General features: G+C 39.2%; 1 protein-coding gene across 4 annotated transcripts in view; it reads left to right on the forward strand.

Annotated features, from left to right (window-relative positions):
• Nucleotides 1-27,769, forward strand: part of LOC101739314 (inositol-trisphosphate 3-kinase B) — a 187,136-nt gene that overhangs the window by 88,024 nt on the left and 71,343 nt on the right. Inside the window, exon 2 of one of the 4 annotated variants that reach the window (XM_021349355.3) lies at nucleotides 23,883-24,475. The exons of 2 other annotated variants lie outside the window; for them this stretch is intronic. In XM_021349355.3, coding sequence (XP_021205030.2) covers nucleotides 24,041-24,475 — 435 coding nt within the window. In that variant the 5' untranslated portion in view covers nucleotides 23,883-24,040. The remainder of the gene's footprint in view (nucleotides 1-23,882; nucleotides 24,476-27,769) is intronic. One more of the 4 variants, XM_038017327.2, reaches the window with a different exon arrangement.

Consider the following 27,769-nt stretch of genomic DNA (forward strand, 5'->3'; position numbering starts at 1 on the left):
GTTGTATAGAACAAAACAATAGCTGTCGATTGTAAATAGGAAACCAATTTGTTGAATTTAATACGCTCGACAATAATAATTGAATGCCCGTTATTGATCGAAGATTGTTTTAAAATAATTAGATATTGTTTGTATATAAGTTTGTCTTTTGCGTACCTAAATAGAATGTATCATTTAAATTCATCGATATATTTGATATCAAATCTATATATATATAAAAATGAATTGCTGTTCGTTAGTCTCGCTAAAACTTGAGAACGGCTGGACCGATTTTGCTAATTTTGGTCTTGAATTATTTGTGGAAGTCCAGAGAAGGTTTAAAAGGTAGATAAATGAATGAAAATGTTCGAAATTAAATAAAAATAACAATTTCGTTTTTCCTTTGATGTGTCCACCGTCGGACGGATCCCTTTTGTTTGTTTTAAGTTTATTTTATACAAAGCTTAGGTCTTTTATTTATCGATTAAGGCACTACGAAGTCTGCCGGCTCAGCTAGTTGTCAATAAATAATATCCGCGTAAGTAAGCTGTACATATAAGTTGTAGATGAAAAGTATAAGGTAAAATTCTTGTTTTTTGGTAAATGTAATTGGGAAATTGTAGTTTTTCAGTTCCGATTTTTATATTTAAACCTTAAAACGCATCATACCTTAAAGTTTAAAGTGTGCGCATGATTTGGAAGAGACGGAAAGTGTACTTTGTCTTTTAGAAAAAAAAATAATAGTTTTGTTACCTTTAAAAGAAATATTTGGAAAATTCTAACCACGGAATAGAAATTTAATTTGATATTTACAAATTTGGATTTGGATGTTTATAAAATTTTATGTGAAATGAAAAACTTAGATTATTTAAGACATTGCGAATATTGTTTCCCTGGTCACGGACGACTGAAGTGTTATTCGACGATATTTCGTTTTTTAGAGTTCGCGTGATGCTCGTTTCAAGAAAAAAAGAGACTAAAGATAAACAAGGAGAGAGAGAGAGAGATAAAGAGAGAGTTAATTTCATAATTAAATTCAGTCATGCTAATATTTATTAACGCATAATGCGGTCCTAATGATCAAAAAATATATATCCCAATAATCTGATAGCGAAGTAGTACTGTTGTAAAAACAGGATCACTTCAAACGATTATCCACATAATATATTGTCTATGTAACACAATTTACAAGTTCGTGGACAGTAATTTATCCAATCATTGATAGATTTATTAGTTTTTATTTTACATATAAATTAAAATACAAATCGAACGCGTGCGAGCACTTAACAATTAAATCTGTTCGAGGTGATAAATCTATTGGAATAACCGCGCGTAGGTAGAATGTGCCACTTCGTCAAATATTTCACTGATAAAATCTAATCTGATAAAACGTTCCCCTACTATTGGAATTGCAGGTAACGTACCTAGACTCACGGACGGAGATTATGAAATGGAATACCTGGTTAGGAGTTTTTGCACCAAAGAATGTTAACACGAAGAGAGTTATTAATGTACTGTGATCCGTCTGCATGGTTATTTTGAAGAGTAAAATTGTTTTTTTTTTCCTTGTAGTTTGCCGTCCGCGTGGTACATATTACCATAAAACCGATTTTATTTTTAAAAATTCTTTTTAAAGTTTAAAAAAGCAAAGGAATATGCTACTATACTTTTCTAATACTTTTAAAATTATGCCTGTGAAGGTTTGTGGGATGTTGAGAAAATTTAACAATGTAGTACCTACACGTCAGAATAGCAGAAAGGCTATAAATATATTATGATCAGCGTTGGATAGATTGGTGACGCGAAAATAAAATTAAATCAGTATTATTATAATTTTGGAAAGACTTGAACGGAGCCTGAATGGAAAATGGTAAAGTCGAAATTTATATTTAATGCAGTTAAATGTGTTCTACTAATATTTTAAAATGGCAGTTTCATTGATAAGTAGTGATTTACTCATTATGACTACTACTACTACGGGATGATTTCCAAAGATATGCACGGGTCTATAATTATTTTACAAGTGATTTATTAATATTCATTTGAAAAATCTAGACTGAGTTTCACTGCGAGTCATATCTAGTCTATAACTAATAGAATTGTTATCAAAAATATTTTCATCAAACATACAGTCTCGTGGTAGTGGATTAATTTTTTAGCACGTCCTGTACGCTGTATTGGCTGAATTTTTCTAGTTGCGATATAAACGTTGGTCAATACTAGGTTTATATGTTTTTTCCCATGACCGCTCTACGTATGGAACTAAAAGTGATTTGTAAAGCTATTCATTCTTTGTATTAGTCGAGTTTATTGGAGGTTTGATGGACGCCGGTATGCAATAGTATTTATGGTATTTCGATGTACATTTTTAACGTATTTAATGATTACGATAATTAAGGTAGACTTTTTTTATTGCCGTATAGGCAGACGAGCATACATCCCACCTGATGATAAGTAGTTACCGTCGCTCATGGACGTCAGTAATTCCAGGGCAGAGCCAAGCTGCTGCCTGGCTTTTAATACTTTCCACAAGCCTCTTTTAAAAAAGGACATGTCATAGCGCTCGAGAAACACCGTGGAGACGAGCTCATTCTAAAGCCGGATGGTACGTGCCAAAAAAGATATCTGGAAACGCATTGTGGATGAACGCAGTGGCTCTAGGTAGTAAGGATGATCTACCCTAATGGCGGGCGGTGCGATGATAAAAACGAGATGATGGTATCTTCTCAAACAATTCCTCAGAGCACTAGAGAACAGCAGAGACTACTGAGACAAATTACTTTTTCGCTATCTTGAGGTGATTCGTTCATTGCTTCCTTCTAATAGAACTATCTCATGTCGCTTATGTCACGGTTTTTTAGTCGTTTTGATTATATCTTCAATAGTCAAGAACTTTTCTGATAGAACTGGAACATTCGAGAATATTATAGATTCGTCTTGTTTATGTTAAGAACATGTTCAGTGGCGAGCAATTGGAGAGGTCTTTGTCCAGCAGTGGACTGCTTTAGGTTGATAATGTGATGTTAAGAACATTCTTGGCACCATAAGAAAACTCTCGATACATAAGGACGATTCTAGAAATTGTTAAACTTCGGTAGACTTTTTATGTCAAGAACATTCTTGGAGCTATTAGAACACTCAATACCATCAGAACCTAAAAAATTTCGTTCGTTCAGAACGTTCGAAAGATATTATAGTTCAATTTCTAAATACGTTTTTGCTATTTGACGACAGGTGGCGTTACTCGTACAGGCTCACTATACTAGTGCTCGCAATAGTGTTTATTTTGTTTTTCGTATCGTTTAATTAATTATACATTCATTCAACAGTTCCAAGTTGGGATTTTATTCTGTGGTATCGGTACTGGAACCTCGCATAGAGCTCACAGTACGCTCCTCGCTAGTAAAAAAATAATTTCATGTAAAGAACTATCAATCGTACGGCTTTCTGTACAAGATTCCGAAGAAGTGATCTAAATTTTAAGCAAAAGTCGTCTTGAAACTTGAAGTCTTCAAATTTTCGCGAATCGATAAGCGCCACCGATACCTGATCCGGTAATGCAATTGGCACTGGAATACGGAACGAAGAATAAAAATAAATGTCTATTTTAATATTGGGATAAAAAATATTTTTAGTCTGGCTCTATTTTGCAGAACACCGACCTTACAGTGTACACTTAATTTGGTATCAACTCCAAAGAGTTTGTTATCGAGTTTTTAGTATCGATCAATTAGCAATTTTTATTTATATCGAGCGGTCGATAGTTGTGGCAGTTTTTGTATGCGCCCTGCGAAGATGCATTCCGGCGTAAGTGCCGTCCATCTTAGGACGAAGCCATGTTTATTTAATTCGTATTTAATGCAATCGCACCTTTGTGCAGGCATGATTTTTTTCTTGCAAAACCCGTTGCGTGTTTTACAAATTATTTGAAATTTTATCATTGTTTTCGATTTAGTTAACGTCATATAAACACATTCTCTACGGTCTCGCCGCAGCGTCTAGGGCGTTCATTTGCGAGGTCATTGACTCCTCGATTTGTACACGTTCATTGCGGGTTCATGAAAATTAAAGCTATTTAAATATAAATGTTTATATCTGACTTATTAAATACGTACGTAGACGTTAGCAAAATCAAGCAAGCCGTGCGTTCCAGAGCGCATATACATCTTCAGAAACAGCCTACACGAAAAAGTTTCAAATTATTTATAGACTAGCATTACGACTACAGACTATCCTATAGGTACACTATCCATATACCTCGGCAAAACCAGATGTAAAACCACGGCGTATGCGTTAACATATACTTTGCATGAAACAAAAATGGTAAGGTCTGCATAAGCCCTAAGTCTCTCAAGTATTTCGCTACTAAACGCGTTTGTATAATTGCATCCAGACGGGTTAACCTTTTCACGAGATAATCTTGATGGCTGCGAAAGGCATTGCTTTTATCGGAGGAACGCATCTCCGAAGCTGATTGAATAAACAGCTGAATAGAAATAGGCCTAGATAAGTTTCTTTTTTATTTTCTGTTATAATAACTAGCTGAATCCGGTCACGTTTTGTAGTTGTTAGTATTGCGAATTTTTTTTTGTTTTTTATTTCCGTTGTAGGTAGACGAGCATACGGCCCACCTGATGGTGAGTGGTTACCGTCGCCCATGGACTTCAGCAACCCAGGGGCAGAGCCAAGCCGCTGCCTACCGTTGAAAATATCGTTGTAAATAAATATCGAATTCTGGAATAAACCCGCGTCCTACCTAATGTAATTGAGTATTAACATAGTAAACCTCTCCTGGAGTGTCAATAATTGGATTAAGTTACACCATAATTGCATGAACACCTTAGGAGCGCATGGTCTACAAGCAGATACCTTTTTATTGCTTTAAATCAAATATACGCATGCATACAGTGATGAATTTAGGCTTGATGCCGCCCTAGGGCCTGTTTATCGCACCGCCCTTAATATTAAAATAAATTGTATTACATACTTTTAGCCCAATCTTTTTATTTTAAATTTAAAATAACTTTATAAAGTTTTTTATAAAAAATAATCTCTACTCATTTTCAAAGAAGAATGACTGCCTTTACTTTTACTTTACTTTAGTTTTATTGTCGCGGAATTTTGGCATTTCAAAAATTTTCCGCTTCTCAAATCATGCCGCTCTGGGCCCGGGCCTCATCGGCCTGGTCGTAAATCCATCACTGCATACCGTGGAGGGGAGTTCATTCCAGAGCCAGATGAAATGCCCTAGAAGTTTATGAGGAGATGATCTCTTTGATTTCAAGTGTTTGGGATATGTTCTGTTTCGTCAGCGCGTGGTAGGATGACACCAAGGAGATAGCTGACTGTTCCTCAGAGCACTGCTTATAGGATATATGTTATTTCATCAGCCCATACATTACAAAAGATCAGTGAGATTTATTCAATACAGAAGTCGTCGGCATTTTCACAGAGCAATAATGACAATTTTGTTAAATAACATTTCCGATAGATTGTAATTCACATCAAAGTGAAGACGATAATTAGAACTTTAGGAATTATAATCGTATCAATGACGTGTTTTAACATATGCCCGTAACATTATTCTTAAATTTCCAAAGTTTATATTGACTTAATTTCTATGTTTGAAAGTTGTCTCGGAATAAAATAATAATTTGCCGACGTTGAGTTTAAAAAAAAAAGATTTTTCTTTATTTCCCAAATAATCAGTACTTATTAATTATAACGTAAAGGGGATGGCCCATTTTAGGCCCAAAGCGGACAATAGATTATAGAAAAAATACTTAGTGCATTAATTTTGTCATAAATAAATATGCATTTACTTTCTTGCAAATAAGCGCCACTATAGTTTACAATAAGTAGTTTAAAAAAAGTAACTCTATTGAAAAAACAAGGATTTTTATTTTTGCGGGAAAAATATTGCCAGCTTCAAATCCTTTTACGTATGAAGTAAATATTTTGAGTATATAAATAAAACATATAAATAAATCATTTTAAGTATTATCATTAATCAAACGATTTTAATGGATTTTATGCACATAAAATAACATCGAAGACATACCCATTGGACTTTAACTTGTAACTATACTTGAGACCTTAGAACTTATATCTCAAGGTGGGTGGCGCATTTACGTTGTAGATGTATGTGGGCTCGAGTAACCACTTAGCAACACCAGGGTGGCTGTGAGCTCGCCCACCCATCTAAGCAATAAAAAAAACTTTACTAGTATTGTTATTTAAATATGTACACCTAAAACAAAAACATAAAAAATAATGTGTACTAGTAAAAAAAAGATTAAGATATAAATCAATTATCGGTTATTTAAAAAAATAATCGATATATGAATTTCATGTAATTATTTTTCTTTATACTGACAACACTGAATTTAATCTGACTGACTGATACTTCGCTTGCTGCTTGTGGTGTTGTGCTTGCGTACAAAATGGATGTGTTTTGATTTTTCTTCGATTTATTTTACTTTTATCAATAACGTTTCATACTACGACTAAAAAACATTGTGTGAATTGTGGTTTTACCCTGACCGAGATTTAAAACCGTGTATATGCTCTCCTTTGCTATTTTTAGATGATACTAATTGTGTATGAAGATGAAGAAAATATAGATATTTAAAGAATTAAGTGTGTTTTTATACCCTATTGGATAAAAATACATTAGGAACATCTTAAACATTAAGAAAAGAAAAGTTCTTGAAGTATCTCACAATCCGACACTTATTTATATAGAAAATTAACCTCAAAACGAGTTTTTATTTTTATTATATTTTTTATAATAGTGGCGTCAATTTCAATATATTTTTTAGATATCCAATACATTTAAGAATTTGAATCAGTACATTTTTATAGTAATATTTGATGTCCATCTTGGGCCTAGCACACTATGGAGAGTGGGCAATCCCCTTTGATACGCGCATTCAGGTCGGTAAGTGGATGTAGACCTGCCAAACAATTTAAGCCGGCAACCACTTTTAGTCGTCAATAACTAGCTTCAGACTTGATGGATTCGAAGAGCTTTTTGTCAGAGATTATCTATTGACATGTGCTATGATAATGAGTGGTGGAACTAAATAAATGCTACCGTTATTAGAGCTGCCAGGCTGTCACATTCGCAGGAATATAATATACGGTGTAAAGCGATCCGTTTGCTAAAGCAGAACTAGTTTATTTATAGAGTTCAGTAGCTTTTTGAAGTGAGACTTCTTTATCGACGTAGGGAGGAATTTTGGAGCATGTAAAAACGTATGTAACGTTTTTCGGTTACGCGCCATCTTAATTTCTATACATTTTTCCGTTACGCGCCATGTTTATTTTATTTCTATTTAGTTTGTTATCAACACATGTCGCTGCACGTAAATTCAACAATTCCTGAATCGCGGTGACGAGTTGTTACACGGTGATAGACGTTCTCGTATTTCTCTTGCTAAATCATACCTACCTGGCGTCGCGATACCGTGATCATGCAGGCTGTCCCCCGGGGTGCGGCTGCTCCATTGCACTGCGGAGTGGTTGACCCTTGCGATTATTTTTATATTTTATAAGTTTCACTTCTACCGTGTGTGACTTGCACACACAGTACACACACACATCTTTTTAAGTCCACTCACCGGACTTAGAGATGATTTTAAGTGAAAAGAACCAGCTAATAAAACAGCCCTGCGATGTGAAACGGGAGAGTATGTTTCGTCTCTTTCTCGCAAAGTGTATGATAGTATAGAATTTGTAAAGCATTTGAGTCTCGATGTTAGTATGTACTATAATTCTCTCTCTATCTAACTTGCTTCAGAAAAAAAAGGTAACAGATATTTAATAACTTACAAATTTTGGTTTATTAATTTTGGTATTAAAACTCTTTTCAGTCCTTTACGTAAGTTGTTATTGTACGTACGATTTGTCGTAGTACGATCTGTACTGATAAAGCGATCTTGTCTAATAACAAATTGTTTGTAGATTATATAGACTTGAAAACTTCATCGGCTTTAGTTCGATATTCTATTCAATAAATTATTGTCGTTCCCATTTCTATAGATTTATTGAAGCGTTTTGTTTTACAGATAAACACAGGATATTTAAGCTATTAGTTTGTTCTCAAGACTTTAGTAAATTAGCATGCGATTTCACATAGAAATTCCTCTTACTTTTGTCTTGCACACAAGCCTACCTATGTAAAATTCATACTCAATTGACTAAGCAATTTCGAAAAGGGCACATCTCTGAAAATGTAAAATTTTTAGGAAATGAAAAAAACCGATTATTTTCTAAAGCAGTGTAAATTTTAAAATATTAACTTTTGAGATATATTTTAGTGTTAATTAGCAATTGAAAATTACTGGAATTATTATAAAATGGGTGTAGGTAAGCCTCAAAACTACATGTATATGAAAAAACGTATTTGACAAAATATACGACATGTGCCCTTTTCGAAATTGCATATTCAATTGTTCCAGCCATTGAGGGAAGTGGCGTGACAAAGGCGCCGGTAGACAGTTTACTCAGTTTTTATGTAAATTAAGTAAGGACTCATCTAATCGCTTCGATTATCACGCAAAATTAATTGTACTTCCGCGGATCGCACTGTTGAGTTATTGTGCTGTACTCTTAATCCATAACATACAATCCCAAAACGTTCTGTCATTCTTCGACAATTTAATTTTCTTCCACTAAATGCATAATTTTTTAGGGCAGTGAAGCTCATACCAAACAGGTAAAAGTAACAAATAAACATTATTTAATAAATTAATATACTTTAGTAACGAGACGCGGATCCCAAAACAAGACAGAGACAAATAGGCAGTACGTTGTTAGCTTTTATCAGAGATCTTAATAGTGTACAGGTGCAATTATATAAATGAATTATTTGTTCTCGTTCGAACATTTATATAGCTGTCAGTTTACGAGTAACTGTTGTGTGAACAACTCGTTTTAGAGTTCCGTGTTTATATTTATATATTTTTATTTGCGAGTGAATTTGTTTTCACACCAAATTGAATCCTGCATTAAGTAGCGGTAGGCAGCGGCTTGGCTCTGCCCCTGGCATTGCTGAAGTCCATGGGCGACGGTAACCACTCACCTTCAGGTGGGCCGTACGCCAGTCTGCCTACAAAGGCAATAAAAAAAAAAGTTCAAAATTAAAAATATTGTTACGGTTTAATATCGCGTTTTTTATTATCATTAAATTATTTCCAACTTTCCGAATTCTTTACTGTTTTCGTGATAACGGATGACGATTTTGATTAAGTTCGTGTGGACCTTTTTTTTTATTTCGGATCATTGGTTCCAATTACTAAAAGTTAGTTTCCGAAGGAAGGATCTGAGAAATAATTCCAGATGCCTTCGTCAGCTAGCGATCTTCTTGTATACCTTACTCACAGGCGGGCTGAAGCTTTGGAGAGCAAGGGCGAGGCTCTCGCTGCAAGCCTTGATATCGCGAAGGCGTTCGACAGGGTCTGTCATAGGGCACTTCTGTCGAAGTTACCATCTTACGGAATCCCTGAGGGACTCTGCAAGTGAATCGCAAGCTTTTTGGAAGGGCGGAGCATCACGGTCGTTCTAGACGGTTGCTGCTCCGATACCATGACCATTAACGCTAGCGTTTGACAAGGTTCGGTGCTCTTCCCCACGCTTTTCATCCCGTGTATCAATGACATGCTATCTGTTAATGGCATGCATTGCTATGCGAATGACAGAACGAGGGATGCGCGATATATTGGCCATCAGAATTTCTCTCGGAGTGTGGTGCAAGAGAGACGATCAAAGCTTGTGTCTGAAGTAGAGAACTCTCTGGGGCGAGTCTCCGAGTGAGCTGAATTGAATTTGGTTCAATTCAACCCGTTGAACACGGCAATAAAGAAAGAACAGAAGTTAGCGGGAACCATTCTTTGAGGTTTGATTGTCCAAAGTCCATGCCATTTTTTTGTGCGAGAGCAAACTTGATGGGCAGATTGATTGATTTACATTTAAGTTAATGCGTTTCGAAATTCGTGAAAAAGGTTTTAACTTTTCATTTTTATTGCGTGGTGAATTCAGAATAAAAAGCCGAGCTTTTGAAAACTAGAAAATGTCGGAAACATTCTTGTTACCTTTCTTTTTACACCCAAACCATTCCCCACCAGAGCAGAGTACTTAATGTCTATTCATCATCATCATTATTTTGGGTAATTACCTTTCAGAATGGGTTCTCTTCTACGGCATTTCCTTAATGCTGAGCAGTACCTTAGACGGCTATCTCCTACCGGGCGTGGCTGGAATGGCCTTCGGCTACCAATTGTATGGTAGGGAAAAAATGGAAAAAGCAACTACAGCTAGGCAGCTAATGGTAGGCACCTGAGGTCATTTTCAAAAGAAAATTGAAAAAATTATATTTTTTTGGAATGATTATTCATTAAAATTTAGTTTGAGCAAAATATTATGTAACAATGCGTGTTTATCCCAACTAAAGAACTTTTCGGCTATTTCTTTGGTTTATGGGATATTGTTTGTGAGGCAGTTAAGTTTTCAATCCTATTGAAATAATAGAAATCCTGTCGTTCTAATTAGAACGCGCAGTTTTATGGCAGAAATAGGTAGGACGGTAGTAACGCACCTGTGGGCTTAGCTGAACTATGATTGCTTAGGAAGCTAACATGTATTATCTTTTTATTTGCCGTTTGTTATTTGAAGTTCTCGTGGCCTGAACAATAAGACGCACGGTGTACCCGTAACGAGTGATGTGACTATATCGGTGTTCAAAACCCGCAGACAAATACCAATTTTTGTTAGGAAATACACACTTTATACATATTCATGAATATTAATAATAATATATATCCAATGAAGGAATAGTGGCGTGCAATAAAAACTGTAAAAAATTGTAATTTGCGTGATTAGGTACCTAAGCAAGATAATATACCTACCTCAAGGTTGGTCGAGGCATTCACGTTGTGTTGTCCATGAGCTCCCGTAACCGTTTTCAACCATCTACCCATTAAACAGATATTATAATAATAAAATAATGACATATTTATGTATGTATATGATTGAAGAGCATACACAAAATTTGGCGTAAGTACTTGCAATTCCTGTACATATTGCTAATTACACATCGACTTAAGAAATGAATCAACAGATAATCAGTTTAAATAGTATTCAAAAACTTTTTTGAATAATGTTACTTTTATTGCTTCACTATTTGACTCTGATACTAATCAATAATAATTCTTTTTTATTCTGACAGCTGTCATAAATAATGAAGTTTACTGTCTAATTCGCAAGTGATTTAAAGCTTGATCCGATTTCAAGAAGGTGGTAGGGATTAGGCAGTTGTTTCGAATGAGATAGACAATCGAAGTCGGGGGGAAAAGGTACGGGTTCTGCGCTGATGTTTCCTTTGCATTTTACCCCCACAACCGTTCCCTTACGGAACGCTGAACTAGTATTCGTTGGCGCCACTATTACAACTCTCGATCGGCAAAGACGATCATCGTAGTAAGATGCGTGTGGAGCAACTTACATGTCGTCTTCTTGGATCGACTTGAAACGCATAGAGGCTCAAAATTCCGGCCAGTTTACTATCCCGGTCCTTAGAGCAGCGGGTCAGTATGGTGAAAGAGGAACGCTTGCTTTTACTTTTTATTTATTTATTGCTTAGGTGGGTGGACGAGCTCACAGCCCACCTGGTGTTAAGTGGTTACTGGAGCCCATAGACATACACAACGTAAATGCGCCACCCACCTTGAGATATAAGTTCTAAGGTCTCACGTATAGTTACAACGGCTGCCCCACCCTTCAAACCGAAACGCATTACTGCTTCACGGCAGAAATAGGCAGGGTGGTGGTACCACCGGACTCTCAAGAGGTTCTACCACCAGTAACCACCATGTCGAACATATGGCCCACCTGATGGTGAGTGGTTACCGTTGCGTATGGACTTCAGAAATGCCAGGAGGCGGCGGAGCCAGGCCGCAGCTTACCGATTGCCTGTGACATTGCTCGGCACGACGCGTCTAGTCGGTAAAGATATCCAACTACACGCGGACTGGTAGGTGTGATTACGGGGCTCAACCTGAGAAGTCTTACTAATACGCATGTCGAACTCTTCGTCGCTTTCCACGAGACCGCGAATTCCACTATAAATGAATTTAATTGTTATACTAAACCATATACCAATTCGGGCTAATAATGTTTTTTTTTTCTTTCTAAATTAAGCCGTTTCCCCAATCAAATTTACCTATTTGCAAATTTTATGTTGCCATATGATAATAATAATAAACATTTCGTTAGTATTACATCTATGAATATAGCCGTCGGGTGTGCGTTCAATGTAATTTTGTATGCATTAAATGTGTTGAAATCTATATAATTCCGCGAAGAATTTATTGGGTGCAGGATTTACGACTCTGTCACGCTTAGACAGTATTTTGTATAACAGTAATGGTGATTGCTTTTATTTATTTTTTTATTTTGTGAATCATTGCTAATTCATTTCGAGATCGTATGCTAAATATTATGTCCATTTGGATATATCTGAAAGACGCTTGTTATTTTGGATTATTTATATTATTTTTGATTTTATAATTCCGCGACATTTTCTTTGTCTTATAACAATTTTTGTTGTATTTGTATGTTTTTTTTTTAATTGCTTAGGTGGGTGAACGAGCTCACAGCCCACCTGGTGTTAAGTACTTACTGGAGCGATACTATGTGTAAATGTAGTAATCTTATTAAATAAGCGAGCGAATTATGTTGGACTATTTGCTTATTTTATTATACTGTATGCACCGTAGAAAGGACCGTGGAATACAGGAGAATATAGTCCTTTTTTTTTTATTGCCCTTACAGGCAGACGAGCATACGGCCCACCTGATGGTGAGTGGTTACCGTCGCCCATGGACTTCAGCAATGCCAGGGGCAGAGCGAAGCCGCTGCCTACAATGCCTTCCATCCGGTCACCATAGTTCATAGTATCTATGAGTTTTGATTCAGCATTAATTGGGGTCATAAAATAATATCTGAAGCCAATTAATATTTGATTTAAAAAAAAAGGATTGTGGTGTCGTGGGACACCGGATAGGAACGAAGTTCTTTATTATAAAAATATTAATTTTAAGTTATATTCGAGGTATAAGGAAAATAAAACTGGAGGTTTGGCAACAACCCACGGTCATTCGGTAACGTGCGAACTTATTGTGGTACACTTCATTCACGGTTGTTTGCATAAAAGTTAGTGTATTGCGCAAACGAACGCTCTGAGATCGTGGTCAATGAATGATAAAAAAATATGTTCTTTTTTGTACATTATTACAAAGTTAAGTCGTACACTGTGTGCATTACTAATAAAAATCTTACGTTACGGACGTTTTTCCCGGTTAGGGTACCCCTCCGCATCGTGGCTCTATGAAGCCTGCCTCGAGTCGGGACGGTTTCCGAAGCAGTGGAAGACGGGCAGACTTGTTCTGCTAAGGAAAGAGGGACGCCCCGCGGACTCACCTGCGGGATATCGTCCCATCGTGCTGCTGGACGAGGCGGGAAAATTGCTCGAGCGGGTGGTGGCCACCCGCATCGTCCAGCATCTGGCGGGGGTGGGACCCGATCTGTCAGCGGAGCAGTTCGGATTCAGGGAGGGCCGCTCGACCATCGACGCGGTGATGCGCGTGCGTGCCCTCTCTGATGAGGCTGTCGGCCAGGGCGGGGTTGCACTGGCGGTGTCCCTCGACATCGCCAACGCGTTCAACACCTTGCCCTGGTCGGTGATCGCAGGGGCGCTGGAGTATCACGGCGTCCCTGCGTATCTCCGTCGGCTGATCGGGTCCTACCTCGAGGACAGGTCGGTCGTGTGCACCGGGCACGGTGGGGCGGTGCTCCGCTTCCCCGTCCAGCGCGGTGTTCCACAGGGGTCGGTTCTTGGCCCTCTCTTGTGGAACATCGGCTACGACTGGGTCCTGCGTAGCGCCCTAAGTGCTCCTCTCCCGGGTCTGAGCGTAGTTTGTTACGCGGACGACACTTTGGTCGTGGCCCAGGGGAGGGACTTGCGAGAGTCTGCCCGTCTTTCCTGCGCGGGGGTGGCCTTCGTCATCGGCAGGATTCGAAGGCTGGGTCTGGAGGTGGCGCTCGATAAATCCCAGGCCCTGTTGTTTCACGGGGCCCGGAGAGCGCCGCCTCAGGGGGCCCACCTTGTGATCGGAGGCGTTCGCGTCGAGATCGAGGCGACCGGATTACGGTACCTCGGTCTCGTACTGGACGGTCGTTGGAGCTTCCGCACTCACTTTGAGAGATTAGGTCCCCGATTGATGGCGGCCGCCGGCTCGCTGAGTCGGCTGTTGCCGAACGTCGGGGGGCCTGACGTGGTGGTGCGCCGCCTCTACACGGGGGTGGTGCGGTCGATGGCACTGTACGGGGCTCCCGTGTGGTGCCACGCCCTGACTCGCGACAACGTTGCGGCGTTGCGACGTCCGCAGCGCGCGATTGCGGTCAGGGCGGTTCGTGGATACCGCACCGTCTCGTTCGAGGCGGCGTGCGTGCTAGCTGGGACGCCTCCCTGGGACCTAGAAGCGGAGGCGCTCGCTGCGGATTACGCGTGGCGATGCGATCTCCGCTCCAGGGGGGAGCCGCGTCCTGGCGCGGTGGAAGTTCGAGCGCGGAAGCTTCAATCTCGGCGTGCCGTGCTCGAGGCGTGGTCTCGCCGCCTGGCGGACCCCGCCTACGGGCGACGGACCGTCGAGGCGATCCGCCCGGTCCTCTCGGACTGGGTGAATCGCGACCGAGGACGTCTCACCTTCCGGGCGACGCAGGTGCTCACGGGACACGGCTGTTTCGGTCGCTACCTGCACCTCGTCACCCGGAGGGAGCCAACGCCGAAGTGCCACCACTGCAGTGGCTGCAACGAGGACACGGCGGAGCACACGCTCGCGTACTGCCCCGCTTTCGCGGAGCAGCGCCGCGTCCTCGTTGCAAAAATAGGACCGGACTTGTCGCTTCCGACCGTCGTGGCTACGATGCTCGGCAGCGACGAGTCCTGGCAGGCGATGCTCGACTTCTGCGAGTCCACCCTCTCGCAGAAGGAGGCGGCGGAACGGGAGAGGGAGAGCTCTTCTTCCCTCTCGGCGCCGTGCCGCCGCCGTCGGGCCGGGGGTCGGAGGAGGGCGTTTGTCCAGCTCCAGCCCCTATGAGGAGGCAGTCTCCTCCCGGTGATGGTCACGGGGCGACCTAAGGGGGTTGAGGCTGCGCCGCACGCTACCGTCACTCTAGCGCGCTGGCACCAGGAGGACGGGACGGCGCGTCGGCGGCTGCGGACTGCGATGCAGTCCGCATTTTCGTCGTCGCTGTCGTCGCCGAACATACTGTTGAAGAGCAACCCGGTCGGCGGTGTATCGCGTTCCGACCCGGCAGGCTGGTTCTGGCCCAGCGGGGTATCCCGGAACACCAGCGGTACCGCCCGGGCGGCCTGGTAGGGCCGCCGTACCGCGGAGACTGACGTCGTTGGTCGTCGACTATCGCCTCGACGACCCGTCGGTCGGGCGTCCTCGGGGTGGCGCCGCGTGTCTGGTTGTAGTGTTGACCGCGGGAACCCCCCTACTCTGAACGGGTTCTGACCCCGGACGGAGATCGGACGTCGGGTGTAAGAGTGCAGGGGAGTCGTTTAGTGGGTGGGCCCTAAAATCCTTGGGCCCGCGATCTGCTCTCAACACCTGCAGATCGTTGAGTCTCACATACCCCGCGCGCCCCCTAGGCGCGGGGACCTCGCAGGAGGTTCGGCCCCCGGCCCGAGAAAAAAAAAAAAAAAAAAAAAAAAAAAAAAAAAAAAAAAAAAAAAAAAAAAAAAAAAAAAAGTTAAACAAGTTTTGAGTATTTAAGATTTACGCGAACTAATGACAGTCCGGTCACATTACGACGAAGGTCTCTACTGCGAATTTCTATTGCGTCAAATTACCAGAAAATAATCATTAAGCCCGTTAAACATATTAGCATTTCCTAATAATTGATTTAAATTGTTAGATTTTTCTCTAAAATTTCGTTACTTACATTCGATTTCAAGATGATTTTCCGTGATAGACTCAAAAATCAAACAGTTTGAAATCTTCCATTGTTTTGAACTAATGAATGTGGTTCTCGTTCTGAAACTAAATTAATAATAAATAACAAAAGCGTGTCACTGGTTTTATAGATGAGTAAAAAATTCACAACCCTTAGCAGTTCTTATGCGTTCTTCTATTACAATTCAATCTTATATATGTAATTGATTAATTAAATATTAACATAAAAATTTATTTTGATAGTGTACTTATTTAGACGGCTTAGACCTATAGGCTACAGTTAATTCTGTGTACACATTGATGACATCCTATAATGCGTATCTCAGGATCAACAACTCTCAACTGACTAAAAGAACACTTCAAACAATCTCATAATTTTAAAAGGTGTTTTCTCAATTATTACTTGGATTCATTGATTTCTGCACGTCATCTTTTACAGTAGGCCACAATGCATTACTTTTCATATCTTTCGAAGGGCATTGCGCTTAATATCTTTCGAAGGGCATTGCGCTTATCCACAGTGGATTTCTAGAGACTTCTTTGCTATGTACCATCCGACTTTGGAATGAATTTTCCCTCCACGGTGTTTCTTTAGTGCTTTTTAGTTCTTTAGTACATGTTCTTCTTCAAAGTCAGTGGTAGGCAAGGACTTAATTGAGCCCCTGCTGTTTCCGACGTCCATGAGTGATGGTAACCATTCACCATTAGCAGAGCTGTGCTAGTTAACCATTTTAGCATTAAACAAATTACCGACAAACGACGCCTTAACACGAGGAATTACGCAGATATCTATGTAATTATAGCATATAGGTTTATATATTATATAATAGGTTTATAGTCATCGTGGCCTAAACGATAAGACGTTCGGTGCATTCGTATCTTGCGATGCATCGATGTTCGAATCCCGCTGGCGGGTACCAATTTTTCTAATGAAATACGTACTTAACAAATGTTCACGATCGACTTCCACGGTGAAGGAATAACATCGTGTAATAAAAATTAAGCCCGCAAAATTATAATTTGCGTAATTACTGGTGTTAAGATCTCTTGTGAGTCCGCACGGGTAGGTAGCACCACCCCGCCTATTTCTGCCGTGAAGCAGTAATGTGTTTCGGTTTGAAGGGTTGGGCAGCCGCTGTAACTTGAGACCTTAGAACTCATATCTCAAGATAGGTGGCGGCATTTACGTTGTAGATGTCTATGGGCTCTGGTAACCACTTAACATCAGGTGGGCCGTGAGCTAGTCCAACCAAGTAAGCAATAAAAAAAAAACAACTAAACAACAACAAAAAAACTTATCATTTTGAATTTATCTAATCTTGAAACCTACAATTACTGGTAGCCTTACTTAATGTCGCACGTCACACAGACAACTGTTGCATTTACGAGAACGCCTGTTGATTAAATTACAAGTTGCTACGAAAAGTAATTTGTCAAATAACAACTATAATTAATGTTCGTGAAAGGATTTAATTTGGCACGCCTGTCGGTTCTGAACCAAAGGTTCGCGATTGCGAAATTCGCATTTGCAATCTTGAACGTCTCTTATCGGTAAAAATTTTGTTCGACTATTATTTATTTAGACTAGAGGTCCTGCATTAGTCGAAATTCGACTATAATGAATTTGGAATTGTAATTTTGTACACTATTATGATTGTATTTTATACTTCGATAATCACAAATTTCGCCAAGACTACACTATATAAAAATTTTTAACAAAGACAAACCATATTCTATTCTCAATTTGACAACAGACGTCAAGAACAAAAGTTTGACAATAAATAGTATGCATGCGTGTGTGCGTCAAATACATGGTATGTAGTGTGTGTAATGTTTTCTTTATTGATTTAATGTATCTTTTATGCATTATTTAAAAAAAATATTAGCATTGTGCACTTCTTCTCTATATTCTGTATAAGTGTGGAATATTTCATACTCCTCCGTCCGCGCAATTTTCGTAAAAAGGGATACAAAGTTTTTGCTTCACGTATTAATATATAGATTATTACCATTAAGTTTTAAGATATGTATTAATTACGTCAATCTACTAACATCTGTTCATGACTTTTCTATGCAATTTTTTAACCTATGTCCCTAATTCCGGGAGCCCAGAGATTGTCATCAATGTAACTTAAATTCAGTGCAAAATTATAAAACTGAGCATTATTATTTATATTGATAGAGATAAATAGCAACCATAGAAACAGACATCAGTATACTTTATATCGTCTAACTAAATGATAATATTAAAATTATTATGTATATGTTCTAACCGTGCAATTTATATATTGCGCAGTATTTCACTTAAATGTTACAGGTCATAGTTGAGTTATTAATAAATTATCTACTGCATAAGGCACACATATAATGCAATTTTTATTTTACATGTCGCGTCATAAGGTTAATTTAAAAAAATCTAACTGTATTTTAATCCGATATATATATACACATATTCTTGTAGCCGTTCTTTTTTTTATTTATTGCTTAGATTGGTGGACGAGCTCACAGCCCACCTGGTGTTAAGTGGTTACTGGAGACCGTAGACATCCGCAACGTAAATGCGCCACCCATCTTGAGATATAAGTTCTAAGATCTCAAGTATAGTTACGTTTTTTTTTTTTATTGCCCTTGTAGGCAGACGAGCATACGGCCCACCTGATGGTGAGTGGTTACCGTCGCCCATGGACTTCAGCAATGCCAGGGGCAGGGCCAAGCCGCTGTCTACCGTTCTTAGCATAAAGAACAATAACACATTGTCATGAAATAGTGTGAAAGTTTTTAAAAAAAAATGGAGGTATACAACTTTACGTTCTCGATATTGCATAGAATTTTGTAAACTACATTCGTTTGTCATACAGGGTATATATAAATACAGGGCCTTAAGAGGCCGTTCCTTGTGTCGAACCATAAGTAAACGAAAAACTCTTCATTAAAGAATTAACTACGAATAAATCATTTTTCCAAGATACCGGATCGACCCCTAACGTACTCTGACCTCCTGTTGTGCTTTTTCTTATTTATCTACTAGTAGCCTCACGGGGCTCAACCTGAAAGAATTGCGAAAGAAAGGGTACGATGAAAGGGTCGTTGTGTAGCTCCGCTTTTTCGAATGAGCGTTCTGACGCTTCAGATACTTACTTAAGGGATCTATGTCGGTGTGAAGATCGACATTCTTCACGTACCACGGTGATCCGACGGTTGCCCTGCAGAAATGGGATTAAATGACCTGGAGGTATAAGCACAATGCGGGCCGCGTGAGCGAAAATTACACTTGCATAGCTCATGCCCGTGCCTATGCAAGTTTTGTAGAGTATCACTTCTTTACGAAGAGCAGTTCACTGATTACTAAATCAACTATGCTAACATTTTAAAAATACATAATCCATTCGCAATATTCTTCATATTTTCCAATGTTTTATAAGCTACGACGATTTTATTTTTCAATTCGCCGCCACGAAAATGATAACAAATTTCAAATTAATATCCCGTGATTTATTGACCTCATTATGTCATATACTATTACAAGTTACTACAATAACACTCCATAAAACGAAACAGTCTGCGGCCAAATACACAAACGTCCATAGTTCACATTCCCGTTTATATATTATTTACGATTTGTGAGACGTATATGGCGAAAACGCATACAAGTTAATAAAGCTCGTGTCAGGCTGAATACTAGTGTTGTAATTACGTTTATATCCAAGGGTTTTTGTTGCTGTAGAAATTGTGTTATGTTGGTACGGAATTTTGAAATGCTCGTTGTTAATAGGTTTTTTTTTTCTTCTTTTCCTTGGGTGAATGTTGGAATGATGGGTGATGAGTTCACGCGTCGGAAAGTGCGGTCATCCGTCACTTGGTTTCTCTTTCGCAAGGTACACATCGGGGAGCTTAAAAGTCGTCTTTATAGGTCTCTCTAGCCGGTCCCTTAACTGGCATATGTGGATCTAAAGTACTTAAAGTTCAAGCGAGAGCCCTATCCAAGCTCCCAGCTCAATAGCGACGGTTTAGCATTGAGCAAGAAAATCGCAGCCAAACGTCCGGTCACCGTCCTCGCCGAACCCGTCGCTACCGACGAAGGGCTCGACGAGTAAATTAACCCACAGACATAGCCCACTGAGTTTCTCGCCGAATCTTCTCAGTGGTTCGCGTTTCCGATCCGATGGTAGATTCTGCGAAGCACTGCTCTTGCTAGGGACAGTGTTAGCAACATTCCCGGTTTAAGCGCGGTGAGCTCATCTGCACGTCAAGGCTCAGCTATAGGTAGGGAAAAAAAGCCGAACGTTGTGACAGTGATAAGTCGGTTCCGTTTTTTACAAATAGGATAAGGCGCCGCCCATCCCGTACGCAGCAGACAACGAGCCTGTGTTCTGTCGTGTCCAAGTCGCATATGTAGTTGTTATGATATTCAGTGTTCGGGTTAGTTCCGATCTGATGCAGGTGTGATGCCTATGAGTTCCGATAGCCGTGACAAGCAATGGACCGTGAACTAACTTACCTGCGCACGCAAAACGAATAAAATTAAAAAATAAACGCTGTCTATAATCCAAAGATCCAAAACGCGATTTGCAAAAGCCTAAACGTAGGTATAGATACCGTGAATAATTTATTAGATAGTTAAACAGCTAAATAAGCGGACGTCGTAAACAGTTTGGCACACATCTTTCGTTACAATCTAACTCGGCAGTCTTTACATTTGCCTATTTAAATTCACAGAGAATTTAATCGAACCAATGAAAAACGCATTTAAATGATATAATAATAATATATAATTCGATTATCCTCGGTCTTTACCAATGGGTAAGCTTATAGGTTCAATCTGAGAGAATTTGCTAACACTAGCCCTAGCAAGAGCATTGCTTCTACTGTCAGGTCATAATCGACCCACTATCGAGACACAACAGAGACACAACCCACTGAGTGGGGAGAGAAACTCAGTGGGTTGTGTCTATGGGTTAGTTCGCCCATCGAACTTGTGCTTGAAGAGTACAAAAGCACCGAGAGTGGATCCGGGGGGAATCCCGGAATTAGGCTCGAATGACATGCGCATGCGTTAAATATGTCTTTCAAGTTCTTTTGAAGTCGTCGCGGCCTAAAGGATAAGACGTCCTGTGCATTCGTATCTAGCGATGAAACGATGTTCGAGTCCCGCAGGCGGGTACCAATTTTTCTAATGAAATATGTCCTTAGCAAATGTTCACGACTGACTTCCACGGTGAAAGAATAATAACATCGTGTAATTAAAATCAAACCCGCAAAATTATAATTTACGTAATTACTGGTGGTAGGACCTCTTGTGAGTCCGCACCGGTATGTACCACCACCCTGCCTATTTCTGCCGTGAAGCAGTAATGCGTTTCGGTTTGAAGGTTGGGGCAGCCGTTGTAACTATACAGAGACCTTAGAACTTATATCTCAAGGTGGTTGGCGCATTTACGTTGTAGATGTCTATGGGCTCCAGTAACCACTTAACACAGGGTGGGCTGTGAGCTCGTCCACCCATCTGAATAATAAAAAAAATCATATCGCATATAAAGTTTCGTGTGCAAAATAGTGATCAAATATGTTTCCTATGTTATGTAGTCTTTGTAGTTCTTGGCTGCGTATTGTTTGATAGTAGGTCTTTAATAAATAAGACAGTTGTAATGTTCTAATATCACAAATGTTCGCGTTCGAAGCGATCCGGTATTAAGGCGATTAAGTTAATTCGCGTCTTCTATATTGCGTATTGAATTAATTGCTCCTAATTACGCGAATGTTAATGATTATCGGTGCCTGTAAGATCTCCTTTAAAGTGCCCGGTTATTTTTAGTGTTGGTGTTCATAATTAAATTCCGTGAGGTTCTCTTCAGGAGACTGGAATTGGCGTTATAGGTTTCTTTATTCGTTATCAACGATTTTCGGCCATTGCAAACCTTGACAATCGGTCGGTATAGGGGTGGCCAACCGGTAGATCACGATCGACCGGTCGATCGTGGCTATTAGTTCAGTTGATCGTGGCAAGACTAAAAAATATAAGTACATACAACAGACTGCGCAACGTAATTAACCATTGCTGCACGCATCATCTTCATCTTGTATCATTTGTTAATGACCATTACGACGCATTATTTATCCTCTCTTCTACACTATAGTTCTCTTTTATTATATAATTTCAGCTTTATTTTAATCTTTGTAATAAAAGAAAATATACTACTTATTTGTATACTGAGCTGGTGGTAGGACCTCTCGTGAGTCCGCGCGGGTGGGTACCACCACCCTGCCTATTTCTGCCGTAAAGCAGTAATGCGTTTCAGTTTGAAGGGTGGGGCAGCCGTTGTAATTATACTTGAGACCTTAGAACTTATATCTATAGATGGGTGGCGCATTTACGTTCTAGATGTCTATGGGCTCCAGTAACTACTTAACACCAGGTGGGCTGTGAGCTCGTCCACCCATATAAGCAACAAAAAAAAAACTACACTGTTTCATTAAATTTCAAGAAATAGCATCGGTAGATCGTAGACTGTTTCATCAGTAAACAGTAGATCTTGGTTTTAATCAAGTTGGCCACCCCTAGTATATAAAATAAAACAGTTTTTTAAACATCGTATGACGTCCTTCGTCATCCAACGTATGAACATACATTAACGATACTGTTCCAAAATCCGTTCTTAAAGTCCTAAGGAAATTCATTCTTATTAAGCACATTCGAAGGTTAACTTTAATTTCTCAATTTCTCGTTATTTTGTTTAATAAATTAATATTTTATCCTATACCCATTGCTTTTGGTGGTATTTTTTTTTAATTTTGACATATCACAAGAATTGCATTGGAAACTTGAACTTTAGTATTTCAATTCAGATTATTTTTTGAAATACATAAATAATAGTTTGATGTTTTTAATGCTTTTCAGGATATTATCACAATAAATAACCCTTCTACTCATATCTGTTCATAACATATTTATAACTACTGATACCATGCACCCCACGGTTTTTTTTACAATAACATCTTTTTTTCTTACACTATTTTTAATTCAAATTTATTAATATTTATTTTCTATTTCTTAGTTGGATTTTCTATAAAAGGGTATTTTGTTAGTTTTTTTTAAACGATTTTCAATTTTATTTTTAAAAAAAAATTTTATTGTTGAATTGTCATCGGTCCTTAATAAGTATGCCATATTTCGCGTTAATCCGACGTTTTGAAGGGGGTCAAAATCATGTTCAAATATTCTGTTACATACTAATACATACTTCTTTTTCTTCTTATCAGCCCACAATAAATAAATTAAAATAATAATAATAATAATAAAAGCGTGTTAAAAATCAACAGAAGCCACTCCCGTTTTCGAAATAATACATTTCACGCTACCCCAAAACTATTTAGCAAGCACGAAGATACTGAGCATTTTTGTCGCAATAAAATGTTCCATATCCGAGAGGCCAGGCCCACATTCTGAGCCATGTAGAGCACAATTCCAACACGCGGTTATAATAGCACTTAGTACATGTGTGTGCGCCGCGGGTGGGCCCGCGACTAATGATGATCCGTGTGCTTAGTGCGAGTTTTTTAACGATCTCGACAACGTAAAAGTTAGCTCATATTTGTATGAAATAGGATCGTTTGCGTACGTTTGCCGCTAGGGGCGTTGAGCCCATAGACATCTACAACATAAATTCGCCACCCACCTTGAGATATAAGTATAAGGTCTCAGTATAGTTACAACGGCTGCCCCACCCTTCAAACCGAAACGCATTACTGCTTCACGGCATAAATAGGCAGGGTGGTGGTACCTACCCGTGCGGACTCACAAGAGGTCCTACCACCAGTAAAATAATAAATCTCAGCTAATAAATTAATAAGTTAAAAACGTAAGATTGGCTCGGTCTACACTAGCATCATCTTGATTCATAACATAAACGGTATTCGCAGCCGACAACATTATTAAGCGAAATTAATTTTTGACTATGGAGTAGCAACCTTCTTGATTATAAAAACAAGTGACAGAGTTCTCGTAAAAGTGAAATTAAAATAGTGAAAAATTTACTACACAAATGCGGGGTACGAAGATGACGTCATCGCATTGTCGCAGCGTGACGCCTCCACTGTCGCGTGCGTCCTCCGCGGAGCTGCCTCCTCGCTCACCAGATATCACCCGACGAGCCTTGTCGCCCGACATCTCGCTGAACTTCGCCAGACACCGGCCGCTCTCACCAGACGTCTTGGACTTTAGACCTGTAACCCCAGATTTTCCACGACGCTCCCGCTCCCCGGCTCGACCTAGATCTCTAATGGAGTCGTTGCTGGTGGCCAAAATGGAAGCCCTGAGCACGGGGAAACTGGTCAGAGCGGACTCGATGGATAGTTGCAGCAGCTTCGGGTCGATGTCCTCTCTGCCTAGTGACGTTTGCCGATGCGATGATTGCTTACTCGGAATTGTGGATTTCTACATGCCCAGCCCGGATGAAGTGAATAAGACGCTGAAAAAGGTACGTGTCAATAACCTTTATTTTATTTTTTGTTTACCGGTTTAATTTGGACACTTTTTTATGTATGAGAATTTACTAGTGTGCCCGGAGGCCTTTCCCGTTTTACCAGGGCAGGTGTATTTGGACACTATAGACATTAATCACATCGTGAATGCCGCTAACAAAATAGAAATATCAGTTATATATCTCAATTGAATACTAATGTGGCTATGCCTCCCTTAAATGTTATTTTTATTGTTGTAATATGTAACAAATTTTAATTAGGCTGTCAATGTTTGAAATGTTTCAATAATACCGATGAAGAATCATATTGTATGTTTGTGTCATCTAGCGCCATCTAGTGTGGATGATAGTTTTGCGGATGATAGAATTTGTTTGACCACGCGCCCTGTAGCGGTAACAGCATGGTCATTTGTACATTTTAGTATAGAGTAAAGAACATAGATGGCGCTGATCTATGAAGTTCCAAAGTTACAATTTTTTTTAAAGCAGATACCATCAGTGATCGTATTGTTTTTTTTATTGCTTTAATGGTTGGACGAGCTCACAGCCCACCTGGTGTTAAGTGGTTACTGGAGCCCATAGACATTTACGACGTAAATGCGCCACCCACCTTGAGATAAGTTCTAAGGTCTCAAGTATAGTTACAACGGCTGCCCCACCTTTCAAACCGAAACGCATTACTGCTTCACGGCAGAAATAGGCGGGGTGGTGGTACCTACCCGCGCGGACTCACGAAAGGTTCTACCACCAGTAAAAAAAAAATTTATGTTTAAATCGCCTTAGTTGAAACTATGTATTAATTTTATTATAGATTTTCAAAATAATACACTTTGATTTAGCTGTTAATAGTAGAGTTGTCACTGAATAACTCCTTGTTTTACGGCCTACAATATATAACAAAAGTTAAGTCTATACTGTCAAGCATGTTGATTTTTTGAAGTATATTTAGTAAACTGGTTGTATTTTGAATACATACTTTTAATTTAGTTATATAAAATAAGCGGGCATAATTATCAGTCAATCTCATAAATAATTCAGTTGCTGACTTAGTTTGTTCAATAATTTTTTTAAGTTTCAAGGGCTGATCAATTGGTAATACATCTACGGTAATCTATCAGTAATCAAGGTGGGAATTAGAGGAGGAATATATGGAGTTTGGCATAAATTAAATGAGCATGCCGTGAAAGTTGTAGGATGAGGTGGCACACTCATATTGCTTGATAAGTGATAATCAAACAGACAATCATTATGGCATAAAGAAACCACTATAAAAGTCATGTTGTGTCACTAAATTTGTCGTTCCTCCTGGCTGAGTCCCTACTCGTTCACCTGTCCTTGTGAAAATGGGAAGACCTCTGGGCTAAAATTCTCTTTTTTTTTCACATGTCTAACAAATCTCGACACCACTAAAATACTCGTAAGTACAGTTGTTTTTCTCTTTTCTTTGGATGTGTCATTCATTCTTGGGACATTCGACTTGTAGACTATACATACCTTAACTATACATAGTATTTGAACTTTTAATCTATACTAATATATAAATCTACAGTGGTTTTTACGGATGTTCCGTTATAACTAATGAACCATGCATCCGATTGACTTGAAACCTGGTATCCATGTAGAAAATACATGTACTTAATGGGTAGGCTAATATATGAGTGTTGGACTCCCTAATAATAATGACAATAAATAATAATGTTAATTTTAAATGCCCAGCGAAGCGGGCGAGTACGGCTAGTAATATTATAAAAGTGTTTGTTTGTCTTTCGTTCATGTGGAAACCGAGCAATGATTAAAATATTTTTTTACAGTGATAGTGTTAAGTCAGGAGAATGACATAAGCTACTTTTTATCCTCAAAAAAACCTGTCGTTCCCGCGGGTAACTATATCGACACTCTCCCTTGACCATATGGGCGAAGTTGCGGATAAATAAGTAGATACTATTACATAACCGATAGTAGACCAATTGTTTAAGGGCGATTCGTTATACTTTAACCCATTGTGTGGCATTAACGCTGTGATGTCTATAGAATCTGATTGGGCCCGTAAATAGGCCCACCATTGGTGTTTATTAAAATAAGGATGTGGAGTGCAGACGATAAAAGTTTGAAATAAAATGTATTCAAATTTAGGCAAGATCAAAGTGAAATCCGTGATTCCTGTCACTTGACAATGAAAAGCATACGTATACATTTATTATTATTTTTTTTTTTTTTTTATTTCTTTCCTACTTAATTTTTTTTAATGAATATTACTTTTTAATTTTATTATTTTTTTATTTCAAAAATATTTTTAATTTCATATTTCGCACGCCTATATTTCGCAACAAATTAAGGAGCGGACGGTTAGCATGGTATGGACATGTGATGCATAGAGAGAAGATGCATGTGACTAGGAGATGTATAGAAATGGTAGTGCAAGGTAGAGGGGGAAGAGGTCGACCGAAGAAGAGGTCGACCGACATGGATGGAGTGTGTGAATGACGATATGAGAGAGAGAGGAGTGAGTGTTGAGATGACGGCTGATAGAAGAGAATGGAAGAGAAAAATTAGCTGTGCCGACCCCATCTAGTGGGATAAGGTGGAGAAAAAGAAGAGATTTCGTATGCGTAATTATAATGCGAAGTATTACATCGATGGGAGAAAGCGGAAATGTCTGGCATTTTTGGCTGAATCACTTTATACCATATTCTTGTTTAAACAACATACCGCTTCGAATGAATTGGGTCTCGTTTTTTTACAAATAAAATGTTCATCTTTTTTTTCATCAAATTTTATAACAATTTTAAATTTTCTATCTCTAAATATAATATGAGTTATGAATTTTTTAAATAATTTTATGGCTCTGGTGTTAATTTGGGTTAATTTACTTTACTTAATTTTCAAGTAAGCTTTTCTACGGTAGGCAGCCGCGTGGCTCTACCCCTGGCATTGCTGAAGTCCATAGGCGACGGTAACCACTCACCGTCAGGTGGGCCGTATGCTCGCCTGCCTACAAGGGCAATAAAAAAAAAAGTTACGAAAATTCCGCTTTCTTCCGTCGATATGTAGCGATATGTAGCGATAAAGGACAAGAGAGTCTGCGTTAGAAATTTAATTAAGATTATTTGAAATGCGATGATATGTGCTATGTGTCGTTCATTGAAAGAACAAGAACTGAAAGATATGACAGCGATTTATGATTTCGAGGAGGTTTCAATGGAGTCCTCGAAGGAAACGTTTCAGGATTGCACACTGTGTGCTTGGTGCGAGTTTTTTAACGTTCTCGATAGCGTAAAAGTTAACGCAATT

This window comes from Bombyx mori, chromosome 18 (genome assembly GCF_030269925.1).
Source record: "Bombyx mori chromosome 18, ASM3026992v2".
NCBI classification, from domain to species: Eukaryota; Metazoa; Arthropoda; class Insecta; order Lepidoptera; family Bombycidae; genus Bombyx; species Bombyx mori.